The sequence below is a fragment of the Physella acuta genome, unplaced genomic scaffold, assembly GCF_028476545.2.
Source record: "Physella acuta isolate Inbredline_101_S28 unplaced genomic scaffold, ASM2847654v3 ptg000119l, whole genome shotgun sequence".
NCBI classification, from domain to species: Eukaryota; Metazoa; Mollusca; class Gastropoda; family Physidae; genus Physella; species Physella acuta.
Window position 1 is genome coordinate 311,307 of NW_026731639.1, and position 25,904 is coordinate 337,210.

At 32.8% G+C, this 25,904-nt stretch overlaps 2 protein-coding genes across 48 annotated transcripts in view; one reads left to right on the forward strand and one right to left on the reverse strand.

Moving 5' to 3' along the window:
• LOC131934887 (uncharacterized) overlaps positions 1–14,823 on the forward strand; it is a 38,019-nt gene extending 23,196 nt beyond the window's left edge. For 18 of the 47 annotated variants that reach the window (XM_059291108.1, XM_059291094.1, XM_059291091.1 and 15 more), the window contains exons 7-8: positions 12,772–12,927; positions 13,017–14,823. In XM_059291108.1, coding sequence (XP_059147091.1) covers positions 12,772–12,927; positions 13,017–13,357 — 497 coding nt within the window. In that variant the 3' untranslated portion in view covers positions 13,358–14,823. Of the gene's footprint in view, positions 1–36; positions 149–306; positions 419–624; positions 749–875; positions 988–1,211; positions 1,324–1,426; positions 1,539–1,639; positions 1,746–1,985; positions 2,119–2,493; positions 2,615–3,385; positions 3,507–3,609; positions 3,710–4,139; positions 4,240–4,485; positions 4,583–5,057; positions 5,158–5,626; positions 5,733–5,860; positions 5,997–6,638; positions 6,748–6,950; positions 7,054–7,512; positions 7,616–7,763; positions 7,894–8,393; positions 8,506–8,872; positions 8,982–9,275; positions 9,385–9,973; positions 10,080–10,618; positions 10,737–10,919; positions 11,026–11,267; positions 11,380–11,510; positions 11,632–12,771; positions 12,928–13,016 lie in introns of all 47 variants that reach the window. The other 29 variants (XM_059291089.1, XM_059291099.1, XM_059291081.1 and 26 more) reach the window with 29 other exon arrangements.
• A 1,757-nt stretch (positions 14,824–16,580) lies between these two features.
• LOC131934879 (uncharacterized) overlaps positions 16,581–25,904 on the reverse strand; it is a 33,176-nt gene continuing 23,852 nt past the window's right edge. The window contains exons 4-6 of the mRNA XM_059291029.1: positions 24,149–24,240; positions 23,008–23,227; positions 16,581–18,235 (exon numbers count right to left, since the gene is read on the reverse strand). Coding sequence (XP_059147012.1) covers positions 17,424–18,235; positions 23,008–23,227; positions 24,149–24,240 — 1,124 coding nt within the window. The 3' untranslated portion in view covers positions 16,581–17,423. The remainder of the gene's footprint in view (positions 18,236–23,007; positions 23,228–24,148; positions 24,241–25,904) is intronic.

The following is a 25,904-nucleotide window of genomic DNA, read 5'->3' on the forward strand; positions in this document are numbered from 1 at the left end:
TAAAACTGCTGTAAAGTAAGCTGTATTTTTCATCAGCTGTTTAATAGAATACCTCTGTTGAAATGTGAAACTTTAAAAGCAGTCAACTACATGTATGTCAGCAGTATGTCTAGAAGAACAACTAGGTTATCTAGGGATAAGAAGAAATGTAAGTCTTCAGAAAAGTTTTTCAGCACTAATATGTCTAAACAGTTTACTTGAAAGAGAAAAAAAAATTTCATCTGGCATTATGTATTTCATTAAAGGGTTCTTTGGTTTTGGTTTTTTAAGAGCATATTGCTCATTTTAAAAAAATATTTTTCTCAGTTAGTTTTGAGAATGCCACTTTTGGGTTTGAGACTATCTTTGGCTGCTGAATATTTTTATCAAAGAACCAAGTCTCGAAGAGGTCAGCGTTTTTTTCAAGCCAGACAGCAAAGTAAGTAGTTTCTTTCCTGTTTCCTTGTTCCTTTTCAACTCAACAAACCCCTTTCTTTGATGAATTTCTTCTCAGAGAACTGGTCTTGTGACAGTTATTAGCAAATAATTTTCATTCGGCTTATCCTTAAGAATCAACAAGTGGCTCTTTCCTTATTAAACAATTGTAACTCTTTGTTTACACTGTTCATAAATACTTCATTGCAGCTGTTACTCCGTATGCCTCAGCTGTACCACAATAAACATTCAATATCACTTTATTTTTATCAAAGTGCTATGGAAAGATTGAAGAAACGTAAGCAGCGTTTATATACAGATAGAAGTTTTAAAAGTAAGTTTTCAAATTAATACCAGCAGAAAGCAAATATAAACAAAGCATCACTGGCTCTTTCTCCGTGTATATGTTTGGTTATAATATTGTATCTGAGATTTGTTTTCTTGTTCATAAAAAACCACAGTTGATTGCTAGAATGCCTTTAATGAGAAATGACATGGTTAGAACCACTGAATACTTGTATAGAAGCTACATGACTCGAAAAACCTCACAAACACATCGTCAAAAACAATCTAGTAAGTCTAATGCAGTAATCACATTTTTTTTTTCGTAAATGGTTTGTGAAAGTGCCTACTTTTGTTCAATTTTCTCCCCCCCCCCCTTTATTTTTTTAAAGTAGGGCTGAACACTATAGCTTTTTTAAAAAAATCAAAAGGGAACTAATTTGTTAATTTCTCTTGTAATGGTCTTGTTTTTCTACTTCTGGTCACTATTTCTCTCTCCCTATCACATAACCCAGCTGTTGTTTCGAATGCCTATGCTTGCAAAAGTTAAAATACAAGCAGCAGCCTATCTGTACAAGACTGCTGTTACAAGAAGAAGTGTTTACAAGCACCGTCTCAAAGTTAGCAGTAAGTTTTAAGCTTTTCATGGATAATGGCAAACTCATCAGCTAAAAAATCTGTGGGCTCTCTTTTCTTAACTGTTATTAAATATTCGTCTTTGTAATGTCAGTTGGTTCAGCGGTTACCTATTCTTGGACTGGATATTGATATAGCATCTAAATATCTGTACCAAAGCTCTATGACAAGACGCAGAGTTACCAGTTTCAATGCAAGGGCTAAGAGTAAGTTTGTATGCATGCAGTCTCTTTATCCACAACTACGTTAGTTGTATGAAATATACAAATGACTGAGTTGTTCTACTTATGGATGTCCTTCATACTAGCTCCTTCACAGAATGCCAGTATTAGGTGGTGACAAGGAAAGAGCTAATATGTACTTGTACACCAGCACTATGTCTCGGCGTTCACAAACAACTTTCAGAAAAAAATGTAAGTGGACTTTCTTTGTAAATCCTGTTCAACAGATAGATTTTCTCACCCAAAGAAAAATATAGATCTAGTGCTTGTACACTTATTCTTTCAATTTTCTAGAGGCGAAAATTAAAGTCCACCAGCTTTAAAAAAAAAAAAACTCGCACTCATTATTTTACAAGGCTTTGTGATCAATCAAAAGGGCTGTAAATTAAATAAGGACTTATCTTAATCTTTAACTCAACTGTCTTCATCCAGCTCTTTATGAGACTACCTATTCTAATGTTCAGAAGAGGGGCTTCTAGTGTCTACTTTTTGGAAAATGCTAGAACTAGGATTGCCATGAGAGCTTCTCGTTCAAAAGCACAGTTAAAAGGTTTTAAAACAACAGGCAAGTTATTGCCTTTATAAATTATAACATTAGTTATTTTTTAAATTACTATCCCAATAAGTAAAATGCAAATTACTTTTAGAAAAGATTTTATTTTAAAGCTTCCTTTTTCATCTTGCTAAATTTAAAAAATAATAATGACTCATTCAAGTTCTGTTGTTTATAAAAATGTTATTTAATGGAACTCCTTTAAGATAACTTTTACATTAAGATATTTCTCCAAAAAAAAAATTCAAATATCTATCTTAAAGAGGTATTATTCTTAATCTTGTGTTTCCTACTTTAACCGAGTTAGAGAACTAAAAATCAGAAGGGCTTTTTCTTTAATGTTGATGTTCTTTTAGCTGATGTTTTCTCTTAAAACAATTTACTTAGCTCTTTCTACGATTACCCATACTGCTTCTAAATCCTGCACTGGCAGACCAGTATTTTGTAAAGACAACTCATACCAAGATAGGAATGAGGAATCTTAGATTAAAGGCTGCTGTCCACAAAGGCAAGAAAATAAGATGGCTTTTATTTTCTCAGAAAACAATTTTAATAAAACGTGTTCAATTTTGAGTTCCAAAATCTTCGGGCTCTTATTCAAATTTAGAACATTGTTATATCAACCTTTTCTTTTTCGAATTCTGAAAAGCTTCTAGTGAGGCTTCCTGTGCTCTGTAGTGAAAAAGAGAGGCTGAAAAATACATTTCTTGTTATTACTCTAGATCGGTTAAGAAAAAGAAATAAAGGTAGGTTGGGCATCTTGGAGATGATTTTTCTTAGGTATTTTGAAATGCAGAAGATGCTCATCGCTATTCTTGTTGTGCTTTTATTTTGACAGCATGTGTTGAATGAACTAATGATTTTCATACAAAACTGATTCAGTGAAAAGTGTAGTCACAAAATAAAATTATACAATGATGTCTAGATAAGGTCTAAAAATTCTTCTTCCTTTTGGTTATTATTTTAATACTCATAGGAATAAGTCTTGTACACTGGAATAAATACTACTCTAGGTTTTCTGAATGATGTGTTAAACATCGCTTCAAATATTGAATCTTGTATTATCTTTATTAAGTTAATTTGTTTGCAATTTTGGTTATCAAAAAATTTGTTTTGTGTAACATTTTTGTTAATATGACTGGGTCAATAGGTATTCCTTAATTAGTTGTCTTTGCTTAATTGTATTCTAACAATCACCACCAAATGAAGGGTCTCAGATTTGATGTAATTTAATTTTTTCTCATACATGATATAATGCAAAAATCATGTATTTTGACAGTTACGTCATCGAATGATTCTTATGAAAGGTTCTGAATTTAGGATGTCTAATTATTTTGCTGATTACGTCAAAAAATGGCGATGGCATCTTAGAAATTACAAGTTTAAAGACAAAATGAACTGTAAGTTAACTTGAACAGTTGTTTGAATGGGACCTAAATTCACCATGGCACCAGTTAATTGTGTCATTCATTTTGTATAATTTTACATTTATTCTCATCTCAGCTCCTTTTCCGAATGCCTTTTTTGAGTTTCCACCTTAAAAAAGTTGAAAATTATTTGGCTGATACTGCTAAAAAAAGAAGATGGTATCAACATAATTTTTGTAAGTTAGTCAGTCCTGCCTGATGTATAGTTATGCTTGTTTGACATGTGTCTAGATTTTGAAGTTATACTTATTTGAAGGTGCATTTTAGGACTTAGGGAAGCCATAATAGTTTTACAATGCTACTCCTTCAAGAACAAACATTGCGTAGGTGAATGGATAAATTAGTAAAATAATTTAGGATGAACAGTGTTTACTGCTCATGTTTTGTTTTTCAATTAAGTTTATTATTAAATCCATCTGAAATACTGTAAAAAAATGTTAATAGATATAAAGCTGTGAACAGCCATCATATTGTTCTTATCTTTCTTGATCTCGTGTTTTTTTAAAATTCCTCTTAAAGGTGTGTTGGCATTTTTGTTCACCACAGCTAATGGTATCAAAGATAATCCTGTGGATGCATTCTATAGGGAATTTTCATTATCCACAGCTTTTTAAACGAATGCCACTACTTCAGTTTGACTTGTATCGTGTTGGAGTGACCTTCAGTAACACTACTAATAAAAGACGGTGGCGTAATAAAAAGCATGGTAAAATTGCCATTGTCATTAAACAATTGTATCATGGCAATTGTTTTTTGTGCACTGTAGTTTAATTAAGTGAAAATGGTATTTCCTTTTCCTTGAGGTACTTTTCTATTACCTTATAAAGCAAATTCACAAAAGCTTTAATCAGATTTTAATGCATCTGCAATGATTCACCAGTATTTCACTACAGCACTGTTTTAAAAATACTTTTACTTTCTAACATAATACGAAATGTTGTAAATTCAACAGTTGTTTCAACGTATGCCAATATTATTATATAATAAAAAAAGGACAATATTTAACTTCTGTGACACCAGCTTTAAAAGAAATTGGGCCAGAAAACAGGGTAAGTTATGACTTTTGTCTTGCTGATGATGCATTTTCTACTTGTAACCTCTACGTTGCATAAGCTAATTGGGTTTACACAAAAAACATGGAATAATTTGAGAAGTACAACATTTTTTTTTCTAGCCATCCTTTTAGGCATGTCTTTATAGCCACCATTTATTTAGCCACTGTTTGTTGTGCTATTTTTCCCAGGATTTTCTGAGGAATTAATCTCATTGCAAAGTTTTTGGCTGAATTACATGTTTCTTGTTCTGAAGTGTAACCTTCTTACTTGCATTTACAACTATTTCCACCATTGTTAGGACTTTAAATATATTTTGCTGTTCATTTCAAACAGTTTAGTATTTATTCTTGACAGGAAGTTCTGTCATATTGTTTGCTCTCCAAAACTGCTCAGATGGTTCTTTTTTCTTTCACCACAGCATTGATTTATTGGCTTCTTTAAAACTTGGTCTTAAAAATTTGTCTGGCAGCTTGTGTTAAGGCTCCCTCTTCTACGGTGTAGTTTACGTCGTTTGGAATTGCATTTTATGCAAACTGTGAGAGTCAGGAGGTCTTTTTATAAACGTAAAGGTCAGTGGTTTCATCTGAACTTAGTTATGACCACAGCACTTTTTTTTTAATTGTCTAGATTGCTGGGACAATTATTTCATATATGCCTTGTTCACTATAGCTGTTATTGCGACTGCCTTTTCTGTCTTACAATACAAGACGATTGGAATTATTGTTTATGCAAACAGTTAAGGTCAGAAGGTCAACTCAAAAACGCAGATCTGTGTACAGTGGTTTCAACAAAGGTTAGTTTTCAGTGCAGCCTGTGGTCATTATTGCTTAGCTGCTTCAAAAATTCCTATTTGGTAGTTTTTCTGACTTAACTTTCATCCCGGGGTGCTCATAAGATAATTGAAATAATGATTTGCTTTATTTTAAAAGTTTGTTGCTATCAACACAGCATTTAAATAAAAAGTAGTTTCTTTTAAATAAGTTAGATTTTGGCAGATGTATATCTGCAGTTGATAAGTTTACAATTTTATTTCTACAGTTGATAAACCGTCTTCCTCTTCTAGCATTTGACTTGAGTCGAGTATGTTGTATTTTTGTGGCACGAACACAAAAGCGTCTATTTGACTTGCGCAGTAGAATCAAAGGTGAATGAAAATGTGTACAAAGGGGATTGATTTTATAAAACCTATTGTCAGTTTATGTGGCTCTTTATCTGGTTAGGTGAAATATCTAATTCATGGGCTAAGTTTTAAAAAGATTTTTTGTTCAACAGCTGATTTCTCGATTACCAATAGTTCAGGCTCATCCCCAATTAGAAACTTACTTTTGTGCTAGAGCTGCTGAATTCAGGTATCAGGATAGGCAGGCTAGGAAAGTAGTCAATATTCGTGCTAAAAGACATGCACCTGGTAGGTTATTCAAATATGGATTGCAGTCAATTTTGTAAGGACATTTTATAAGTTTTTCTAAGATGCAACATTTCTTGCCATGATACATTTTTATCTTGTAGATGGATATAATAATCTGTACTTTAGTAGGAAAAGAATATTTTCATTGTATCATTGCCATCATGCTTACAAATTAGATTTTTTATTTATGCATTGAAAGCATTTAGCAGTCAGTCAATTAAAATTGTTGAAATCTACTTCCTCTGTGTAGTGGGTACATAGTTTTAAATGTGGCTTCTGTACTATAGTGTTTTAGTGGTAGTGCATATTAACTTGATTTTTAGTTCTGAGTCGTTAAGACAGTATTAGTATTCGTCTGTAGGCTTATTCCTACATAACCCATTTTATAACTGATGACAGCACACAGTTGTTCTAGAAAAAAAGGTTATTTATAAAACAGTATGGCTTAGGATATCTATTTGTATCAAAGAGGTAGTAATATTTCAATCTAAAGGGACATACTTTTTATATCCGAACAGAATATTATCTATTTTATCTAAGTGAGAAATCAAGTTTACATGGTTAACCACAGCAGTAAATGATAAGCAGCTCAAGGTTGTATCTAAGCTTTTCTTATTAGCTGCTATCTTGTGTCAAATCCAGCTGTTGTTGAAAATACCTATTCTACGGTTTAACTTGTCACGTCTCAAGACCACTTTTTGCAGTCGGTGTGCAGAGATTCGTTACGAAGCTAGAAGATGTCGTAAATTAGGTAAGTTGTGGTCTGTGTGTGACAACTCGATTTGTCCTGCAGTAACAGTTTAGTCCTTCTATCCTGACTGAAACGTTTTTCTCTTTGGCTTCAAATCAGCACATAAATCAACAGGGTGGTTTTTATTCGGTAAATTTTTCTAATTTACCAATTTTACTTTCTTTTCTATTTTTTCTTTTTACACACTACCCTTTCATTTGTAGCTTTTTAAAAGGATGCCTCTATTGAGGTATAATGTCCCTCAGGCCTCCCATCTCTTGTCTTACAATGCCACATCTCGGCGATATGAAACTAAAAAACGACAAGGTGAGTACATTACCGTTCAAGGCTTTTTGTTTCTTTTCATTCTTGAAAAGATGTTTTTATTATACATTTAAAAAGTTTTCTTGCTAAACTGAAATTGGTTTCTGAATAGTTTCTATCTGTACCAAAGGGGCTCTGCATCCATCCATCCATCAATCAATTTGATAAGCATTGGAATAAGTGATCATTTTTGCTATTGACAGCTATTTCATCGTCTGCCTTTGCTTTCTTTTGATGATAAAAGAGTGAGCCTTATGTTTAGAGCACGTTCTGCAGAAATTCATTATCGTCAACGCAAGAAAATAGGGGCTAAAGGTAGGATAGGATGTAACTGCAATGGGATGAGCTATTCTTTTTTGTGTTTTCTGCACCATGTGAGAAGGGATGCTCTTTATTTTTGTGCAGATTTTTATGTCAAAGGGAAGACATAATTGTTAACTTAAACATCTCAATTCTGAACAGCTTTTTAACCGCATGCCAATATTGAGGTTCAATCGTAGTTACTTTTGTCAAATATTTTTGGCAAGGGCCACATGGAGGAATATGTACAATCGGAAGCAAAAAGGTTAGGCATAAAGTTGTTTTTGTCATTTTCTAATGTTTTGAGACCTGTTGAGAAAACTTTTAAAAAGTATCCACATCCATGCAACTTTTTGTTTCTCCATGAAAGGTTAATAGCTAGTAACAATTAAGGAATAACCCAATGTTTGCAGCTCTTCATACGACTACCTGTGTTGAAGTTCGATGTTAAAAGAACTGGGTATTATTTAAATAAAACTGTTCATGACAGAAGAGCTAATTTGGTTCGAAGTAAAAATGCTGCGTTTTCCCATTTTGGGCGAGGTAGGTTAATCAGTGGCATAATAGCTAAATTAAAGCCCTATTTTGCATTACTTATGATTTTGTTTCTGTCAATATTTAGCTAGATAAGTGTCTTTGATGTAGCAGAACATGGTGTACAATACACTAGGAGGGGGCTATTAATATTTTTTAAAACAAAGATACAAACTGGTATCTTAAGTATAATGAGCAGAGATTGATGAAATTTTAAAATGAACTAGAATCAGTAGTCTAAAACAATTATTACAAATTTCAATAAACTTTGATGGAATTTTCCAACCTGTCTCATATCTTGATTTTCCTCTAGTTTTTACTGAGGAATTGAAATCTTTCTGGTTTATAGTTGAAGTATTGCTCTTTTGGTAGTATAAAATGAAACCTCTTAGTCTTAGCACAGATTATCTTGTTTTAAACAATTTGACTTGTTTCACCAAGCATATCAATCATTTTAAATCTTTTGAAAAAAATAAAATATAGTATCAAATCAGTATTCTCTCTGGCAGATTATATTTAGGTTACCAGTATTGAGCAACAATATGTTTCTTTTGTGTCAGTATTTGGCAAAAAATGCTAAAGATCGTAAAGCTCATATAAAACGGAGGTCACTTTTTCAAGGTTTGTAAGTTTTTGATTTAGGTTATCAGTTCAACAAAAAATTATGCACCAGCACATGTGAAAGTACATTTTTTTCTAACAATAAATAAATACCACTATTATGTTTAGTGAACAAGTAGTATTTTAGGAATAATGTTCTACAAGGTAAGTTAAAAATTATGGCTCTTTGAGTGAAGATGTTTTCATCTTAACTAACAAAACAAAGTGATTTTTTAGTTTGAATAAAGCAACTAGTATTATTTTTTCTTACTAAAAGTACTTAAGCTCTGTTTTGGTTACTAAAGGGGAGTAAATGAAATATTTCACCATGGCGTCCCTGTATAAACCATACTTCAAGATGTAAACTGTTTTGGCCATTGTTAAACAGCTTGTACGTCGCATGCCTTTATTGGCTTACAACAAACCTTGGGTAATTGATTCTTTAATGCGAAGGGGACATGACAGAAAGTATGATGCTACTAGAAGATTCCTCAAAGGTAGGAGGCTCTTAGTTTGCATTGTTGGCTGATTCTTTCAGTCTTTTTTTTAATTCTCTCTGCAGTTTTTTTCTAAATCTGATTTTTAATTATGGGAGAAAAAAACAACCAAAAAGTACTTAAAAGAATTATTTTTTCAATTCTGTTCAACTATCACTTGACCACAGATCCCACAGTCATGTACCCTTTAGTTTGCATGCTTTATACAATTGATCTGAAGTTTCTTTCTGGTGTTAATGTGTCAAAAATGTGAAGTTGACATTGAAAGAACACCTATTTGTCCCTACTTAACAGTTGCTCTTTAGAATGCCACTACTCAAGTATACCAATATTGGTATTGCAAGAAACTATTTAGTGAAAAATGCCCAAGACAGAAAAAATATGAAGTCCCATCGTATGAAAGGTGAGCCCTTTCAAAATCAACATTCTTGATGACGTTATCAATTTTACTTAGACCACTGCCCACAGAAATTGTAAAATGAGGAATATGGTTACATGTTGCCTTTAATCCATGTTTTTCTTCCGTTGATTTTCATTGTACTCTGCACTCAATATTGAAACAAATTCGGTTCTTCTAGTCCAATGGTATCTTGTGATTTTTTAATACCAGTTTTCTACCTCCTAGGAGACAGTCATATTCAAAATTTTAAAAATACATTTTAAAAGAAATTGATTTACAAGAATAAGAGGTTTAGTTGTCTAATTTCTTAAAATGAAACACTTTTTGCACTACTTCATCAAGGATAATTGGGCTTTTTCTTAAACTTTTTTATACTAAAGTCTCTCAAATTAATGTAGTTGGTTCGTAGACTTCCATTGTTGTGGTATAATATGGAGTTAACAGCTGCAGTCATGAATCAAAGAGCTAAAGGAAGGAGATATTGGGAAGGGGTTAAAAAAAAAGGTAAGCATTCTGTTGAAGCCAGAATAAAGCAGTATCAAAAGGGCTCATCATGATTAGCAACTGTTCTGATTGTTGGTTTGTAATGCAGTTAATAAATCGTGTCCCACTGTTGAGATTTGATAGAAGACGTGCTTCTGTTATCATGAATCACAGAGCTAAAGAAAGGAGATATAGAGAACGCATTCGAAATCAAGGTAAAACATTAAGCTATCAAGATGCTACCTAATTGTGCTTTCAATTTAGATTTGTAAGAAAAGTTATTAAATAGTTTTTCTGGATTTGTGAGGGAGATTGCTTCATTAGACCATTTCATTTGCTCGAACTTCTACAAGACACCAAAAGTGACAAAATGGCTCTTATTCTTTATTTTTTAAAGGTGTATTCATTATTATTTTTTTGAACAGTTGTTTGTACGTCTACCTCTTTTGAGGTTTAAAAAAGAGCGTACTATCTTGGTAATGAGTCAAAGAGCAAATGAAAGAAGGTACAAAAGCCGTTTAAAGGTTAAAGGTAGGTTTTATTTAGCTATGCATGTAGATAGAATGGCGGTTTTTGTCTGAGACCACAATTACTTGGTGGGAAGCATCGTATGCATATTTTTGCCTTCGTTTCTTGCTACAGTTCACTGTTAAGTTTTTCCAAGTTTTCTCAGAATTCTATATCTACTGCAGCATCATGCATTGGGCATAATTCTCTTATTATTCTGTTATTACGTCTAATAATATTTAATCAGCTATTTCGACGGTTGCCAATGCTTCGGTACAACATAGAATCTGTAGCTGAGATTTTCAGAGCTAGGTCTGCCAGAAGAATTTCCCGGAAAAGAACAAATGCAAGAATAGACAATTTTTGTAAGTTTAAATATGTTTCTTCAAAAGTTGGCTCAAATATCATTCTCAGTATGTTTCTCACATTGATATTTTTTGGATCAGAAATAGTTGCTTTGCTTCAAAGGGCTCTTTCATTCAAAAGTAATGTAAAGAAATTGTTATTCTCATCTTAAAAATAAACCAATATTATTCCTACTATAAAAGCTTGTGAATAGAATACCACTTTTGGGGTATAATTTAGAATACACTTCATGGATAATGAGCCTGAGATCCAAAAATTGGAGATACAGACATCGATTAAAAACGACAGGTAGGATTCAGTGTTTTGGGAAGCCTTAAAACAAGAAGCATCTTTTTTTTTCAATAATTTAAAAAAAAACACGCTTACACAGTAAAAGTTATATTCCTGTCAAACAATATAGATCTAGTATTTTTTACTTCCATAACAATTTCATTTTGATTGGAAGGGGATGTTCATCCCAGTGCTTAAAAAAATCAAGGGCGGTTGAATTTCTGGTTTCTTGTTTCAATATTATGTTCACTGTTTGACAGCTGTTTTTGCATATACCAATTCTTCGTTATGATTATGATCGTGTTGCTGAAATCTTTAGAGCTCGCTCTTCTCGAAGAGTATCATGGATCAGAACAAATGCAAGAAGGGCAGGTAAACCGTGTCCCCTTTATTTTCACTATGTAGGATAAAAGGGATTATTTGTCATAAGCACACCACCAAATTTGTAAGGGCTTTTAGCTCATACTTCTTTAGTTTGTACAAAATCTGTGTATTATAAACAGTTAGTAAAAAGAATTCCACTTTTGAGAGGGGATGTTGTCAGAGCTCAAATGGTTTTCTATACTAATTCATTGGCAAGGTTGGCTGCACAGAGGAAAAAAGGCAGCCAAGCCGACAAAACTTGTAAGTGATGAACAATATTGCACTATTATTTATGTGTCAATTTGCTCGCTGTTGGAGTTACTTCTTTACACATTTTGGACGTTCTCTCTTGTACCAACAAGCTCAACTTTTCTTTAAACATTGCAACTTCTAATATAAAATGATCCCAAAAAAGAATACAAATTGTATACAGTTTAACTTTTTAAAAAAATCTTAGAACTCTGATAATTTGTATTTTCTGAGCACACAGAATAGTCAAGGTAAAATAATGCTTGGTAAAAGTGTTTACTTTTATAAATTATATCTACATTTTTTTTTTTTTACTTATTCTAAATAATGTACTTGTGTTTTTATTTATTTGGTTGTTTTTTTTTTTTTGTACATGTACTCATTAAATAAGATACTTCATGTGTATTATTCTTCCCACATGGCACTAAATAAACAACTTATACTGAGTGCCATCAATAACTGAATAAAACAGTTATTGTATTGTAGTAATAGGTTGGATAGATTTGTTTAGAGTATGTACTAACTTAACAAGCTACTGTTGCTACTCAGTTTGCAATAGCAGATCTTGAGAATAATGAGCCAAAAGATGGCTGCATTTCTTTCTTACCAAGTCTGCCAACATAGGGAAAGATGGCCTGATATATCTGGGACAATGGTTACCTTCTAAATCTACCAGCCTTTGGAAAGGTGGTTGGTTATGTTTGAAACTATGGTTACCTTGTAAATCTACCAGCCTTTGGAAAGGTGGTTGGTTATGTTTGAAACTATGGTTACCTTGTAAATCTACCAGCCTTTGGAAAGGTGGTTGGTTATGTTTGAAACTATGGTTACCTTGTAAGTCTACCAGCCTTTGGAAAGGTGGTTGGTTATGTTAGAAACTATGGTTACCTTGTAAATCTACCAGCCTTGAAAATCACCAACCTTGGGAAAGGTGGTTGTATACATCTCAACCTTAAAAATTGGAACCGTAGGTGGTAGGATATTTTTGAAAATGTGGTAACCTTTAAAATTTACAACATAGGAAAAAGAGGTTGGATATGTTTGAGACTGTTTACCTTCACAAAACCCACTATACTACAGTAATTGAATAACTGGGAAATAAAAATTTGGGTCCATAATTTTTACCTATCAAATTTATTTTATTTTATTTAGGTCAGTTTAAATCACCTGGACAAGGACCTAGAGGACAACCGTTTGGCCGTCAGTCTTTCCATGGTGGTCCACAAGCATATCCTTATCCTACTGGCTATGGTGGTATGCAAGGACATGCTGGAATGGAACGAAGAATGTCATCAGCAGGTTCTGAAGGTATGTCTTATCTTTCTTCTGGCTGGTTACATTAGGATAGTTGTACTGGTTACTGTATGCATTTATCTTGTGTACACTTGCCATTACAGGAGACAGTTTTCTACAAGGTGCTGGAGATGAGAGCTATGATTATCAACAGTTAGCATCAGATGATAGCAGAGACACACAACATTCAATTGGAGATCTTAGTCAAGCTCAACCTGGTTTTCATGGGGCTTTTGGAAATGGAGGAGGCCAACAAGGATTAGACACACATGGAGAGCAGCAGCCACAAAGTGGTGATGGGGGGCAGCCGAATGAAACAGGAGGTGGTGGTGGAGCTCAGCAAAGTCCACCTGATATTAAAGTTGAAGTAACACCATATCCATTTATGAAAGCAAATGATTTTGAGTTAATAGAGATTGATCCTGATGATGAAGATGATATCTAATAGATGATAATTTGAAGAGATTTATTGAGAATAACTAATGTATTCATCTGTTTGTAGTAATTTAACAAGCAGTCTAGTTTGTGTTCTTATTATGAGTTTCATTAGGCAAGTTTTTTGTTTTGATACACCAATATTCTTTTTTTTTTACTTTACTTCCCTTAAAAAAAATAATCTTAAAGTAGATTCTGCTAAATCATGTTAAAAGGGAATTCACTTATTTTGTTTTTCTGTGAGCTAGACGAGGAATCGTAATCCGTAGCCTACTGAATCAATTAGATCATTTGACCAGATTTGCTTTACTATTATTTTAATAGAAAGTAGTAGAACAAAGTTTTAGTACAACTCCTTACAAATTCCTTGTAGTAAGTAATTAAGGAACTTTTATTTTATAAAATAAGGACCATTTTGTAAAAATAATGATAATTATTAATAATATTGTCAATCAAAATTTATGAGTGTAAATCTAACCAATAGAAATGTTTCCATGATGATGTTTTTACTTTCGTACTTGGAAATCATGTTGATGGTAATGTTCTATAGATCATTCAGTTCAACTTTGTCTTAAATGCCCTCTGCTGATGTGAGTTTGAAAAGTAACTTCATTATTATTGAAATGTATTGTCCTTTAAAGAATTAATCCCTGTTTGAATGATGTAAATGTAACAACCTTTTTCATATCATGCTTAGCAGTATATCTCATGGATGTTATGTGAGAGCTGCTTGGGTGTTCAATGATGAATTACATCTCTTCATTCATAATACATAAGTTATGATTTCATACTATTTTCAAAAATTCTGTATCTTGGAAGTTAATCCATAATTGGTATAAATCCTGTTTTGTAAACAACTACAGAATCCATTACCAATACAATGTTGGGACTAGCATATGTCCACTGAGATACTTTTCCAATTATTTAACAACTATTTTTTTTTAGTTCCTTTTTTTTTTTTAAATAGTTTATCATTGATATTTCAGCCTAAAAGAGCTTTGATAATTACAATTTTAAAACAATCTGTACAACTTGGAGAATTACTTTCTATTTATTTAGGAAATAAAAAAAAAATTTCGGTAAAAAATTTTTTATGAGCATGTTTGGTGTACATTTTTGCATTTAGTATGTTTTCTTGAAAATTTTTAAACTTCTGCTCTGAAATATATGTTCAAATAATTTTTAAAAATTATGTTTTGTGGTATCCAAGGTAGTTATTTGGTTATTTTATTTACTTATCTGAGATCAGAAATGCTTGCTCTAAATTTTTAAAATGAAAGAATAGATGTTCAGAGATGTTGAATGGGTATCTGCCAATCATAGACTGAGTGGTATATGATCATACTTTCATCATTTCAAATTATTTTTAAATAATCACATTAATCAATATCATTTGAAGCATTAAGTATATACTCCATGTTTTTTTTAAATGTTCTTGTTGTTGATGCAAATAAAGTTAGTGACCAAACATTTTAATATCTAATGGTCTCTATTTATTAACATAATTACTATATTAAAAAATAGCAGTTAAACAGAATGCTCTTAAAATAAAATGTTCAGCCTAAATTTTTTGTGCAGAATCTCTAACCACAAATTTCACCTTTACGAAATGCTACTGGAATAAAATGAAAAGAATTTTAATGCTGAAGTTGCAACAGAGTTGATTGGGGGAAAATTTTTATTGATAAATTGTGGCTTTGCTCTTACATAACAGTGATAACCCTTAAAGCGCCCTTACGCGTGTTTAAGTTAAATAAAATGTAATAGTTTTCCACACTTGCCCAGTTGGTTACACCCTTTAATATCTGTATTAGTTTGGTGTTTTAAGTTAAAAAAAAAAATTATTTCTCAAATCATTTCTTAAGTATGCACACTCAGCACCAGTGTTTATTCAAGCAAATAAAAAAACAGCATTTTCATCAGCTAGATACAGGTTGTGTTGCATTAATATCCAATTTAGCACATTTTTCTGAACTTTTTTTTTCCTGTAGGTGCAGGTTGTTTATCATAAATGTTAGAACTAAAAATCATAATATACTAAAAATCATAATATACAGATATATAGCTTAAAGTAGCAATTTTGACATGCACTGGGAACAAAAAAAATCTTGACGCTAGCAGTGATAGGACATTTGATGATAATCATAACGTACATTTACATTTAAGAAATTGTGTATGGATCTGTACATGGCCAGAAGTAATAGTAATTCTTTCTTGGGCTAGTCACAATTTAACAAATGTGCAATGATAAAAATTAATAAATAATTAACTGATTTTCTGACACATTAAAATGTAAATACCCTCTGATATTGGACTAATCATTTAATTAACAATTAAAAAGTTAAAAATAACTTAATAAAAGACCCATTTAATGATGGCCGCTGTGATATGCTAAACCAGCTCAGTAAACAAAGTAGTCGATATATTTGAAATAAAGAAAATAACCTACACAAAGCCCTCGGTAGACTATAAAATAATAGAGATATGACATTTGGTTAGTTCATAATTTATTTAGTTAAAAGCCTTGAGAAATTTCAAAGAAAGCTGAATAAAGTCAAAAGGGAAATAACCATACACAGGAAAGCTCTAGGTGGACAGTTCCATAAGAAAAATAGCAACAAGAAAATATAACATCACTGAGCATGAATAGTTGAAATGAAGTATTAAAAACCAATACAGCATAGATATAACATAATCTAGTATGTGTAGAGTATTTTATCACACCTAGTGTTCCTAAAACATTTGATGAAAGACAAATGAGTATACATTACATATTTGACTAATTGAGTAGGTCTTCTATCAAGTAAGATTTGTAAGGAGCCTACAACTTCTTACTTTAAATAAAATCCTTAATGGACTTTTTTTTTAATACCAACCTTTCAAATAAATACATCAATGACTCATTAAGCAACATATGCATAGCAAATGAAAGACAATGTATATTATAAACTTTTAAAAGATAGACCTAATTAGGCACCACATTATAATAAAAGTTGTAGTTTGATGAAAACTAATGCCAATGACTGTATTCAGTAAGAATAATTATCTGTGGTACTGGAAAGGCCTACCACTCAGTTAGCCAACAATTAATTAAGACAGTAGTGATGTTTTTTTAGACACAGGTAATACTGTTTGTATTTGTATAAAGAAATTAACAGCCAGGGAGAGGTGCATCTGATGATACTGCAAAATGCTAAGAGACAAACTGAATAAATCAACAAGGTTCACTACAGTATTTTTAGGCTGGACATGAAGGCAAAGATGGGAAGAAAAGATCAGCTTGGATGACAGGGAGCAGCAAAAAGCAGCTTAGCACTGACAGAGTAAGGTTAGGCTACAACTGTAAGTATAAAAAAAACAATTATTTTGTACTGTCACTTAACAGGACTTGTAAAATACAGCACATGTATTAAAAAGGTACTTACATCCTTGGATTAAATACAAGGGGCAGACGACTTTCTTGTTTTCTTTATTCAATTTGCTATTGCTTTAATTTTTTAAATTTTCTTTTGTTGACAAATTAAAAATATAAAAATTTTACCCAGCATTTTGCTTTGATTTATATTTCAGCTTTAAATTTAATTTGTAATATATCCATTTTAAAACTTAAACATTTTAAGAAAACACCTTTTGTTAAATAAATTCTAAAAACTGAACAAGATTATACTACCTTGGTGTTCTAGAAAAACTTGAACAATAATAAAAATGTGATATGAATAAATTCAGTGAGTTAATTTGGGAAAACAGTAAATAAAGTCAGATAAAAAAAATAAAAATTCATGACTAGATAACAGTTACTGGTGTTTCTGCAGAAATCACAGATCTTGGGACTTCACATATTGATCACAGCAGTAGAAACTAAAAACTGAAAGCTAAGCTTGAAATAAAGTGTGTCACAATGACAATAGTAATTATTAAGCCCAGTATATACAATCTCTGTATATTAAAATTACACGTCATTGACTTATGCAATTTGTTTTTGTCAGAAACATTGCAAGTCACAGGAAATATAACTGTATTACGACATTCGTGGTCCATATAACATCTAGCCTGAATTAGAAGCTGGACCTGTTGTCTCAGTTATTTGGATAAATGTTATTGAGCATGTCCAGAAAACCCCTGGACATTCCAGAAGGCATGGGACCCAATCGACCAGTTAGTTCATTTAAGTTATCTGTGTTTCTACCGGACAAGCTATCCAACGGATTGCCATGTGATCGGCCTGGTATTTCAGAGGGCAAACGACTGGAGGAGATGTCAGTTGATCTTGAAGGGAGATTACTGGCAGATCTGGTGGAGAGATCATCAGGGAGATGGCTGGCTGAGTCGGATAATATCCTGCCGGTCAAATTGCTAGGCATGCGGCCTGTGAAGTCGTCAGGTCTGCTTGTTAGATCCACGGAGACTCGCCGAGCTGGATCCCCGGCTGATAGCCTGCCTGACATGTCTGTGCCGAGTCTGTCTGTCAACATATCAATGGAGGTCAGCCTGCTGGACATGGCTTCATCACTCAGACGGTTGGAAATGTCACTGGGCATCTCAACATACACCCTACTGTTTATGTCAGGAGTTCCCCTTGGGTTCAGTCTAATAGGGAATTCCTCTGATTCAGGTAAACCTCTTGAAAGACTTTCACTTGATCTTCTGCTTCTTCTGCCAGACTGAATCTTAGTGGGGATGTCTAAAGGCAATCCACCCAGACCTCTGCGAGCCATTTCCATGGACATCCTTCTAGGTGAAGCCTCAACAGAAATGGATGCTGGCGTTGTTTTGGGAGTATCCGGATCCTGGGTTTTCTTTACAAAGTAAAATTTGGCATAGCCAATTTTTTGTTGAATAGTCCTACGGATGTCTGTGGCAAGCTCGCGGGAATGGTGCTGGCAAAATTCTGAAAGGAGAAAGAGAATTGAGTCCACCTTGAGTCCATGTGATATCAAGCAGGCGTTAAGCTATGAGGTGGGTCAGAAGGGCAGGTAATGGTCATGATAACGAGCTGGATGATGAGGGGTAATCAGCAGGTTAAATCAGCAATGAAGCAAATGAGTTTATGAATGAGCAAAGCATTGTCACTTACAAGGGTGCAGAAAACAAAGCAGTGAGATTTTCAGCTATTTAAAATAAAGTATATTAAAATGTAAGTTTTTGACACTTAAACATGTTGAAAAACAAAATAATAACAAAAGAGCAATAATGCAAATCTTGTGAACAAAATTTATTCATATTTTGTTAAGCAAAGAGTACCAAATGAAATAACAGTCATGATGCTCAACTAATAAAATAGTCAAATAAAACAACAGCTCAGAAACATGGCATCTTTTAAAAATGTGATACTGGATGCCTAAGTCAAATAAAGCTTAAAACAAATTAGTAATCAACAAAAGACCAAAAGCTCATATTGCAGAACAAAATTACCCTTTTTAACCAGGCAAACAGGATACATACAATTAATTACAATTATAGGCAGTCTAATTAATTACAATTATAAGCAGTCTGTACTTGTTAAAAAGTCATTGATTTAATAATTTATCAGGAGTTTACTTTGATATGGTGATGCAGATGAATATTTTGTTGTTTAAATAGCAAAAACAAAATTATATTAAACTTATTAAAATTGCTGGTGTAAATTTACAATTTAAACCAGGAATTTTATAATTTACATCAATAAGTACACCACTTCTCTTTCCTTTTTTTAACAATTGTGCAACCACCAAAAACAGTTCTCTGAAACAGTCTATTTAATACCTACTGTTCAAAGATAATTTATTTTGATTTATGCAACAAAACTGATGGAGATATAAACTTTAAATACCTAGTTAAGGCTAAAAAATTGGAACATAGTTTAAAAAAAAAAAAGTTTTAATGAAAATAAATTGTTTGAAAATAAATTTCAATAAATTGTTTTTTGGCAGTGGATTAACATCTTTACTTTTAAATTTTTTTTTATGTTTGTAAAATAATACAGAGCGGTTATTTTTTTTTCTGTCAATTTAAAATAAATAGACTGTTTTAAAGTAGATGGAATGTAAACTAAAACACTAAACTTGTAACAATGTTTTAAAAAAACAAATTATAAAAATGAATTTGTTTTTTTTTTAAACTTCAGTTCAACTAAAAAATTTGATGAGATCATAACAAAAATTCAGCTTTAACCTGATACATTTTTTTTATATATCTGTCCATTTTTTTGGTGAAATAGCCCTGAAAAGCCATTTATGGCAAATTGAATCTAATAAGAAATCCCCCCTCTCATGATGAGCTGCTGTTTTCTGTAAGTGTTTGCAAAAGTGATCTTGCTCCAGATGGCCTGGCGAATATCTGCCTTGGTGTTGTCACTCCACTCACAGCAGCACCCTGGGAATGGGAAATTTGGATCAGGAGTTTTGCTACAACTTATATAGGGATGGCGTGGCTGAGCGGTACAGTGCTAGACTGCTAACCCGAAAGTCTCGAGTTGGGATCCGGGTTCTTCCATGGCTAACAGAGAAGATCAGGAATTTTTAGCTGCTACAACTTATGAGCTGTCTCTGAGATGATTTTTATAAAAAACTAGGCCCAAATACTGGTGCTTGCAGCTCAAACTACAGCACAACTATTAAAAACAAAACTTTTCAAATTACATTTTTACAATGTCAAATATAAAAGCTGTATGTACATTATCAGAAACATAAGAAAATAAAAAAAAATGAAGATATTTATAATATTAAAATAAATATATTCCTGAGATTCAACTTGACTAAAAGCAGTAATTTTTTTTTTAAATGTGTGGAAGGAATGGAACAGGTGGACATTTGATTTATTAAAAAAACACGACATACATTTCAAAACAGTGATTTACTGATTTTTATTCAGATATTCAGTTACTTGGAAATAGCACCCTTTCTGGAACTTATGAGATTCAGCAGATTCATTATTTAATTGTTTTCTACTTACTATACCCCTCCTCCCACTCAACCCTTCTGCATAAGTCAGGTACCCATTAGAATTAGGTCAACTCTGTGATGTCCTATAAATCTAGAAATAAAAACTAAACTCCAGAATTCAGGGTGAGCAGTTATGCTGTCTATCCCTTGACCATCCCTCCCAAAATGAATTAGTTCCATTTTCTTTCTTGATTTTTTTATTTAACTTAAAGCACCTTTGTCAGTGTCCAATCAAATTTCCCACAGACAGTCAAGTGGGTGAATGAGAGATTCATAAATTAAGTAACCAACTTTACATAAAAAAACCTCATACAACATAAACTTAAACTAAGTTTTCATTAGCTGATGAAATTTTGTTTTATAAAATGGCATTAGTTCACCATCGTTATTAGAAAAATGATCACAATAATATTTTAATTTGAAAAAAAATTGTTTTTGTTTAAAAGGAAGATTTTACATTCACAAAAATAAATATAATAAAATGCTTAAAACTGATCAATATTTTTTTTTTAAAATACGTCAATTCATCACCAGTCTCTGGGATCTTTGGCTTAATCATGTGAGGGGACACAATGCTGGTAACAAATGAAAAGGTAGATAATGTCACTAGGCAGGAGGAAGGGAGGGTAACACTAGACAGCATCAAAACATGATCCCTGCTCGCCACATCTTCCTCAAATCCTTGATTTTCTGGCAGTGAGAAAGACTTCCAATTCTTTTCCACATAGCCTGACGTAAAACTGTGACTCGCTCGGACGAGAGGTCGCTGCAGAAGGCTGACAGAAAAACAAAATCAACACATTGGTGGTGGAGTCCTGTGGACGCCTCATTCATGGGTGACATCACTTATGTGTGACATGACATCATTCATGCGTGACATCACTTATGTGTGACATCATAAGATCATTCATGCATGACATCATTAATGTGTGACATCATGACATCATTCATGTGTGACATCACTTATGTGTGACATCATGACTTCAGTCATGGATGACATCACGCATGTGTGACATCATGAGATCATACATTTGGTGACATCATTCATGCGTGACATCATGAGATCAATCATGGGTGACATCACTTATGTGTGACATCATGACATCATTCATGTGTGACATCACTTATGTGTGACATCATGACATCATTCATGCGTGACATCACTTATGTGTGACATCATGACATCATTCATGTGTGACATCACTTATGTGTGACATGACATCATTCATGTGTGACATCACTTATGTGTGACATCATGAGATCATTCATGTGTGACATCATTAATGTGTGACATCATTCATGGGTGACATCAATCACTTATGTGTGACATCATGACATCATTCATGTGTGACATCATTTATGTGTGACATCATTCATGGGTGACATCAATCACTTATGTGTGACATCATGACATCATTCATGCATGACATCATTAATGTGTGACATCATGAGATCATTCATGTGTGACATCACTTATGTGTGACATCATGAGATCATTCATGTGTGACATCACTTATGTGTGACATCATTCATGCATGACATCACTTATGTGTGACATCATGAGATCATTCATGTGTGACATCATTAATGTATGACATCATGTGATCATTCATGGGTGACATCATGACTTCAGTAATGGGTGACATCACGCATGTGTGACATCATGAGTTCATACATCGGTGACATCATTCATGACATCATGAGTTTATTCATATGTGATATCACTCATGTGTGACATTTTGTGAGTTTATTTATATGTGACTTCACTCATGTGTGACATCATACATGTTTGATGCCTGTTCATTCATGTGTGAATTCACTAATTGAAACAACACTCATGTGTAACTGCAAGTGTGACATCAGTCATGTGTGACATCACTCACATGTGACATGAGTTAAAGGTAAAACAAAACTCTCAAGATGGTGGACAGTTAAATAATGAAACTCTAATGTAGTTTACTAAAAATAAACACATATTAGAAATTAATATTCAAACCATTGTATCAAAATCAAAACATAATTAATGAACACTCAATGTACATCAGTCTTTATTTTTACAAATGTCATGAACAACTTAACAATAACAAATATAATATTACTTTTTGAGACAATCAAAATTAGAATAAAACATGAAAAGCACAAGGCAGGCTGATGAATGATAGAGTTTTAAATAACCTGCAATTAGACTAGTATGTATAGGATTAAAAAGGCTAAGCTAAGTCATAATTAATTCTGAGATGTCATTGGGATGATCTTTTTAATTCAGTTTTTAAAATGTGCAGTGGGTCTTTGTTCAATTTCTACAAACATTCTACAAGACAGCAATTATTTTTTCCATAAATTTGAGGATTAAATCTTATCTTTACAACAGTTCTCAATTTGAAAATTTAAAGAAGTATTTTTTAAAGTGGAAAATTAGGTGACACCTGAGCTATATACAGGGAGATTAATTAAGCTTAACTTGTTTATACATTTAACTTTTCATGTAAGTGAAGTAGAGTTCACTTGTTTCTGTGATCTCAGCAACTGAAGGGGTAGTATGGCCAGCACTATATCCAGCTGCTTTTACTTTCCCTAACTTGAGTTAGGTACCCATCCGAGCTTGGTGGACTAAGCAATGTTCTACTGACTTGAACACGGATTCAAGCCCGAGACTTTCGAGTTAGCAACCTAGCGCTCTACCGCTAGGCCACGCCGCCCCATTTAATGTAGTTAACTGCCCCAATAAACAAAGACTTACCAAGGATAGCGTGGATGATGCCCCTGTCTAGTGACCGCTGGTATGGCTTGGGAGGCTCTGCTATACTGGCACCCACCAGCTCACTCTGGCGCCAGAAGCAGGACATGAGGTACCTGGCCATGGCTTTCCCGTCCGGCCGGTCCTGTCGAGTTTTTGACATGACCACATTGTAGTTTTCTTGATGAATGAAAACCCCCGACCCAGACAGCAGCTCAAACATCTGAAAATTTCAGTATTTTTTTTTATAACAGACAATGGTAAAATTTCACTTTCTTATAGATTGCTATTTCTTAACTTTGGTACAAAAGACTAGCTAATAAGGGAGTTAAATTACATGAAAACTTATGCCTAAGAAACAGAGGAAGGAACTGTGTAAACTCAATCTTTCTTTTTAAAATTTAATAAAAAAAAGTTAAAAGAATGTTTAGCATAAAAATTTATCCCCTAGACCTAAAGTGTATCAAATTTACCACTTTTTTTTCTTGAAATCAGTTTTTAGAAAAAAAAATCAGAACGATTTAGTGAAGCTAGGATTGTTTATTCTAGCTTATAAGACATGCTGATTTCTATTGTGGTGAAAACTGTTTCATTCCATGTCAGTTGTGAATTCCTGTTTACTTTCTAAATTCAGTAAATAAACTGTGGCTGCTGAATCTTAAATGATCATATTTCATTTTTTTATGCTTTGCCATATTTCTGTTTACTGATCCAGCCAACTTAACAAACCAAGCATCTCCACAAGTCTCCAGCTGTGGTTGAGTTGATCACCTCATAATAATAATCTTCCTTACATAACAACATACATGGCGAGCTGTGCTTGAGTTGATCACCTCATAATAATAATCTTCCTTACATAACAACATACATGGCGAGCTGTGCTTGAATTGATCACCTCATAATAATAATCTTTCTTACATAACAACATATATGGCGAGCTGTGCTTGAATTGATCACCTCATAATAATAATCTTTCTTACATAACAACATACATGGCGAGCTGTGCTTGAATTGATCACCTCATAATAATAATCTTTCTTACATAACAACATACATGGCGAGCTGTGCTGGAATTGTGTCATTAGCATCCATAATCAGAGACATTTAACACTGAGCATCAAGGGCAAACAGTCTAGTGGCTTACCATCCATTTTTTAGCATCATCGGGGTGTACATATCCACATAATGGTTTCACTCCTTCCGGCATCCGCGGAGGTGGGCCGGCAGAGGCATCATCTACAAATCAAAGAGAAGATAACTAAGTTGATAGCAAATCAAAAGAACATATTCAATAAATCATGAACAGTTTTTATACATCATACTTTCTCAAGCTTCCTCTTCTAACAGCTTGCTACATTATGAGTCAACTGTTACATGCCTATACCATTGTTTTTTATAATATATATATATATATATATATATATATATATATATATATATATATATATATATATATATATATATATATATATATATATATATATATATATATATATATATATATATATATACCCGTGTATTAACATAAAGTAAATGTAGTTTTGCTGTAATTGACAGATGTATGTCATTGTCCTTCAAACTGAGAATAAATTTCAATGTTATAGTCGAGAAAGTTTAATTTTCTTCACACATTCTTTTTAGTATTGTCCTGATTAGAAACAACTGATTTAGCTCTACACGACCATTTCTATCAGCCAGAGGTTTTATTGTATGGGTACATTAATTAGTAGGCTGAGGTTTTTACATTTTAGAATCCTATGTTTTATTTATTTATCCATTTCTTGTATTAACTGCAGTAAGATCACAATTTATTGATAATTTTTTAGGAGTCAATCTTTCACAACTGAAATCGACCCTTGTTGAACTAAAGATAAGACGACATGGTTAGGTGGTAGTGAGCTTGTCTGTTAACCCGAAAATCTCAAGTTCAGATCTGAATCCAGACTTGTGTCTGCAGGATGACCCTGAGTTCACCCAGCTCTAATGGGTACCTGACTCGCATTAGTGAAAGTAAAGGCGGCTGCGCATAGTGCTGATCACATCATTCCTGTATATACCAGGGTCAAGAAACATAAGCTCTACTTCATCTGCCCTATGGAATGTTGGATCTGAAAGGGGAACTATTGCTTACTATTTACTGAATTAATGAACGACTGGTTAACTAGAGGCTAAATGACTGATTACAGCTATGCCTATCAGAGGCTAAATTACTCAATAATTGGAAGTTTTAACACTACCACATTCATTTTATTAGAAACATAACATTTTTCTTATGCCAACCACCTTGATAAAATAAAAAAAAAATAAAAACAAATCAGACATGAATAAAAGTTTATTTGTAAACTACAACATGTTTATATGAACACATTAAATATACAGCCACTAACTAAATGCACACATTTCTTGGATGTCATGGAATTACAACTAGTGACATATATTCTACAAGAGATGACAAGGTACTAGCCTCAGTGCCATATAGTTGCATTCTGTATGTTAACACTAACTTTCAAATTTTTAACAATAAACAGTCAATTGGGTTTTAACATCAACAAATAAAATGGCTTCAATTATAGGCTAAAATGTCTACACTATTTTTAATTAAAGGTAATTTAAAATGGGAAACTCATTAAGAACAGTTTCACACAATACTAAGAATTTCCAAGTGTTTTATAGAAAGATCAGTTAGAGGACCTTTTTTTAAACAAAAAACATTTTAAGACAAAGTTTTTAAAAAACTTACTAAAAAAATTGGATTATTTAGCATTCTTAACTTTAAAAAAAAAAGACAAATAAAAAGCTATTTAAAAATAATGGTGGTAGTGAAAACTTTCCTAAGTATAAAAACAGTGGCTGACTGTGTGATACTAAGGAGAAACTAAAGGGAGAGCATTGTATTACTA